We start from the raw sequence: 4,704 nt of genomic DNA, 5'->3' as shown, positions 1-4,704 counted from the left end.
TCTCTCTCTCTCTCTCTCTCTCTCTCACACACACACACACACACACACACACACACACACACACACACACATCTCTAGGTTTCCTGATTCTCCTACTTGTCTGACCTCTTTTTCAGTGTCCTTTGCTGAATCTTTATACAGATTGTGACCACTGAAGGGAGGTGTCCCCCAGGGCTCTTTCCTGGTCTCTCTTCTCTTCTCCCCCTACACTGTTTCACTTGGTCACCTAGCTGTCATTCCTACCCTAATGAGTCTCAGATTTGTTTATCCAGCCCCAATCTCTCTCCTCACCTCCAGACTTGCATATTCAACTGCCTATTAGACATCTTAAATTCAACATGCCCAAAATGAACTTACTATCTTTCCCCACCAAAACTCTGCTCCCCTTTGAACTTCCCTCTCACTATCCTTCCTGTGATAGCACCATCATCCTTCCAGTATTCTAGGCTCATAACCTAGGTAGTCTTTCTTAATTCTTTACTCTCTCTCTTACTCCATCCCAATATTCAATCTATGGCCAATTCCTACCAAATTTACCTTCATAATATCTCTCCTGTATGCCCCATTCTCCCTCCGGCACTGCCACCATGCTGGTTCAGGCCCTCATCATCTCATGCCTTAAGCTACTGCAAGAGCCAGTTGGTCCCCCAGTTACAAGTCTTTCCCCACTCCACTCAGCTCCCAAAGTGAGCTTCTTAAAAGTACAAGTCTGTCTGTATCAGTCCTTCTACTCAATAAACTCCAGTGGCTTCCTGTGACCTCTAGGATCAAAAATAAAATCCTTTTTTTGGCATTCAAAGCTCTTCATAACCTGGTCCCCTCTTACCATTCCACCTTCTTAAACTCAACCACGTACTGTGTGATCCATTGACACTGGCCTCCTGGCTCTTCCTTGCACAAATGCTCCATCTCCAGACGGTGGGCATATTGACTGGCTCTTCCCCATGCCTGGAATACTCTCCCCCTCCTCATGACTGCCTCCTGGCTCTCCTGGCCTCCTTTAAGTCCCAACTAAAATCCCATCATCTACAAAAAGGCTTTCCCAATCTCCCTGAATTCTAAAACTTTCCTCTGTGGATTATCACTAATTCACTCAATCTATAGCTTATTTATACAGAGTTGTTTTCTTGTTGTCTCCCCCATTAGAACATGAGCTCTTTGAGGGCAGGAACTATGCTTCGTCTTTCTTTGTATTCACAGAGCTTATTGCAGTGCTTGGTAAGCAGTAGGGGCTTAATAAATGCTTACTGACTGACTCCTGACTGTTCCCCACACTTGCCATTCCATCCCTTGCTCTTGGGCATCTGAGCATGATTTCCTCCATACCTACAATGTGCTTCCTTCCTTAGCTCTACCTCTTAGAAGTCTGATCTTCTTTCTAAGATTCAATTTCATTTTACAGATGAAAAAACTAAGGATTATAATGGGAAATGAACTTGTCTGAGGTCACGAAGGTAAGAAGGGGCAGTGCTGGGATTCAAATTTAGGTCCTCTTTCAAAGATTGCCTTATCTCCATTTCCTCTCAAATGCAATCAGCCACTGGCTCTGTCTATCCTGGTTGTGCTCAAGAACCTGAGACAGAGAAGTAAGGATTCAATGAGGGGCCTACCCGGGCTGCTTCTTGGGCAAGTCTCATCTGGGAGAGAGGTTCTTGGGGGATCCCAGCCAGGGTCAGCTGCTCAAAGACGCACTCCTGGACCTGGGCAGTCATGAGCCGAACCAACATGGAGAGAGAGGCCACGCTCATATCCAGGCTTGGAGCATTAGAGAAATTTTCCTTCAAATAGTTAAAGGCACCTGTAGGATCAGAAAATACCATTTAGGAAGTGGTTCCTAATAGGTTCCACAAAATTCCTTTTCAACCCGTGGAGTCAACTGTAGCCACAGAGAGGGAAGGGAATTGAGCTTTACGGGCAGGAAGGAAATGATTCTTTCTTAGCAATATTCCTGAGGAGAACAACAGCCTCTCTCCCACTCTGAGGCTGTCCAGAGGAGTCCAAGCCTCTGAAGTGGTGCCTTGTAAACTGGCCCTTATACTTTTAGTTACAGAAGTGAGTATGCTGACACAGGGGAGAGAAAGAGATCAAAGGGAGGCCTCATCACCTCATCATAGCAGTCTATCTCTGATGAGTCTGGTGCTCAGGGTGCAAATTCTGTCTATCTCCTGTCTGGGTACCCTATGTGGCACCCCATGGGAAGAATCTTGTGCATTGGGCTGTATTCCAAGCCCACAGATCACTAAAGCACTGAAAAAGGATGACTCTGTGTCACAAAGTCATTTCAGTCCTCTCATCTTTTCCCAATCACATCTATGGCCAACAGACCTTAATACCAGGCTGATCAAAACATGACGAGTTTGGGGCAGCTGGGTGGCAATGGATAGAACGCCAGGTCTGGAGCTGGAAGAACTGGGGTTCAAATCTGGCCTCAGACATTCCCTAACTGTGTAACCCCTGAGCAAGTCTCTTAACCCCAATTCCCTATAGCTTTTCTGCTTTTTTCCTTAGAACCAAAATCAATTCTAAGACAGAAGGGGAGGGTTAGAAAAATAAACAAAAGAAACATGACTAGTTCCTTCTCCTCTTCTCATACTCTGCCCCAATGAAGTATTTAGTCTTATCTTCACTTCCCCATCAACTGGTCTCTACCCCTATACACTGCCCCACAGACTGTCCCACTTGAGTTTATTATCTCTTTCTACTGGCTCACCTACATTCAATTTTTGTTTTGTTTTATAAATATAATTCACCCCACCCCAAAGCCAAGGTTCAGTGATGACAAGGGGCATATCTTCTCCTCCTCTGCCTCCCTTATCCCGTATGACAGAGTTCTAAAGAAAACTATGTACACGTTATATACAAATATACAAATTCCTAACAGGCTCCAGCAAGAAGTGATTCTGTTGCTCAAAAGTGGCCAACCCATGTCCAAGGCAAGCCGGAGACATACCTGCTGCTCTCTGGAAAGCTTCAATGGCACAGTCAATGCCCGTCCTGGTGCCCCGGTCCTGCCGGGCCCCAATCTGGGTATAAAGGGCACCAATGTTAAAAAGGACACTCCCCTTCTCAAAGGCCAGGGTCCTCTGGTGGGAGGGGACCCCAGTGAGGGAGTCGTACCTAGAGAAATGAAGAGAAATAGGAGTGTGGGTCAAGTTGGGGAGTTCTCCATCCAATACATAGCCCATTCATAAAACTATGGCTCCGCCACCACTTTCTGCTTTCATCAGGCAAAGCCAGGGCACACTGTGGGTAAAGAAGACAAGAGGAAGGATATGATGCATAACCCCTGCTCTCAGAGTGTTCATACTCTGATTGAGAAGACAAGACACCCACAGAAAAGGATACATTATTTCTTCATCTGCCTGTAAAAAGATGCTTTAGATTACTGCCTTAAGAATACTAATAATATGGAAATAGGTCTTGATCAACGACACATGTAAAACCCAGTGGAATTGCTCATTGGCTACAGGAGGGGAGGGGGACGGGGAAAGACCATGATTCATGTAACCATGGAAAAATATTCTAAATTAAATAAATAAACGAACTTTTAAGAAGATTACTGCCTTAGGGGAGGAAGGGAATAGATTAGGATGCCCTCTGAGGTTTTTTCCCATTTGGGGATTCCATAAGTTCAATATTCTATAATTCCAAGTGTCTGTGAGTCTAAAATTCTCAGAATCCTTCTAAGACACCAAAGATCTGTGAATCCAAGGTTCTATGATTCTGTGATTCTATAAAATAGTTTACTTCAAGCCTTCCCTGATCCAGAATTTTGCCATTCCCACTACAAATGTATATCTATCACACCCTCTCTGAGAACTTAATCAAAGATCAAGGCCACTTCTTAGAGCTGTCCAGTCCTCTTTGGGATAGCCCAAAACTTCCATGAACAGATATTCCCTCTATAGCAGCAACCATGTTTTAGTAGCCAAATTCTAACCAAATATCTCCACTGAAAGGAAGATGGTCATTACATTGCAAGGTGGCCTATTTTATATGTTTAACGATTGCTTTCCACCAAGCATGGTAGCTACACATGTGGTCAAATTTCAGAAAAATGGAAAGAGAGGAAGAAGGGGATTGAACTTACATTTAGGAAGGCTTGTCAGAACTTGAACATCAAAATAAAGGGCAGAGGCCACATCCTGGATCCTGTCCCTCCACCAGCCCCTAACCATTTTCTTTATTTCTGAGGAAGACACTAACTCAATCCCTTGCTCACCAGTGGAAGAAGACACCAAGATTTCGATTGGGAGAAAAGAAGCGGAGGTCCAAAAAATAGAGCTGGTTATAGTATTCCATGAGGAGATCCAGACCAGCCTCGTTTCTGCTAGGTGTTCGAATGGCCTGTTAGGAGAGAGATCCAAGATAGTCAAATCAACAAACATTTATGTGCCAGACCATCAGCTAAGAGCGGGGGTACAAAGAAAGGTGAAAACAGTCCCTGACTTAAAGAAGCTTATATTTCTTGGGAATATTACATGTAAACAACTACTACAAATAAGACAGACAGACAGAAGGATAGGTAGACAGAGAGATACAGAGAGAGAGATGGGTAGATGGATAGATAGAAGGATAGGGAAAGAAAGAAAGAAAGAAAGAAAGAAAGAAAGAAAGAAAGAAAGGAAGGAAGGAAGGAAGGAAGGAAGGAAGGAAGGAAGGAAGGAAGGAAGGAAGGAAGGAAGGAAGGAAGGAAGGAAGAAA

At 44.3% G+C, this 4,704-nt stretch overlaps 1 protein-coding gene across 1 annotated transcript in view; it reads right to left on the bottom strand.

Moving 5' to 3' along the window:
* The window catches only part of RHPN1 (rhophilin Rho GTPase binding protein 1), a 41,223-nt gene that overhangs the window by 13,311 nt on the left and 23,208 nt on the right, over positions 1 to 4,704 (bottom strand). The window contains exons 4-6 of the mRNA XM_044684583.1: positions 4,223 to 4,347; positions 2,951 to 3,117; positions 1,611 to 1,798 (exon numbers count right to left, since the gene is read on the bottom strand). Coding sequence (XP_044540518.1) covers positions 1,611 to 1,798; positions 2,951 to 3,117; positions 4,223 to 4,347 — 480 coding nt within the window. The remainder of the gene's footprint in view (positions 1 to 1,610; positions 1,799 to 2,950; positions 3,118 to 4,222; positions 4,348 to 4,704) is intronic.

The sequence above is a fragment of the Gracilinanus agilis genome, chromosome 1, assembly GCF_016433145.1.
Source record: "Gracilinanus agilis isolate LMUSP501 chromosome 1, AgileGrace, whole genome shotgun sequence".
NCBI classification, from domain to species: domain Eukaryota; kingdom Metazoa; phylum Chordata; class Mammalia; order Didelphimorphia; family Didelphidae; genus Gracilinanus; species Gracilinanus agilis.
This window is presented reverse-complemented; position numbering and strand designations above follow the sequence as displayed.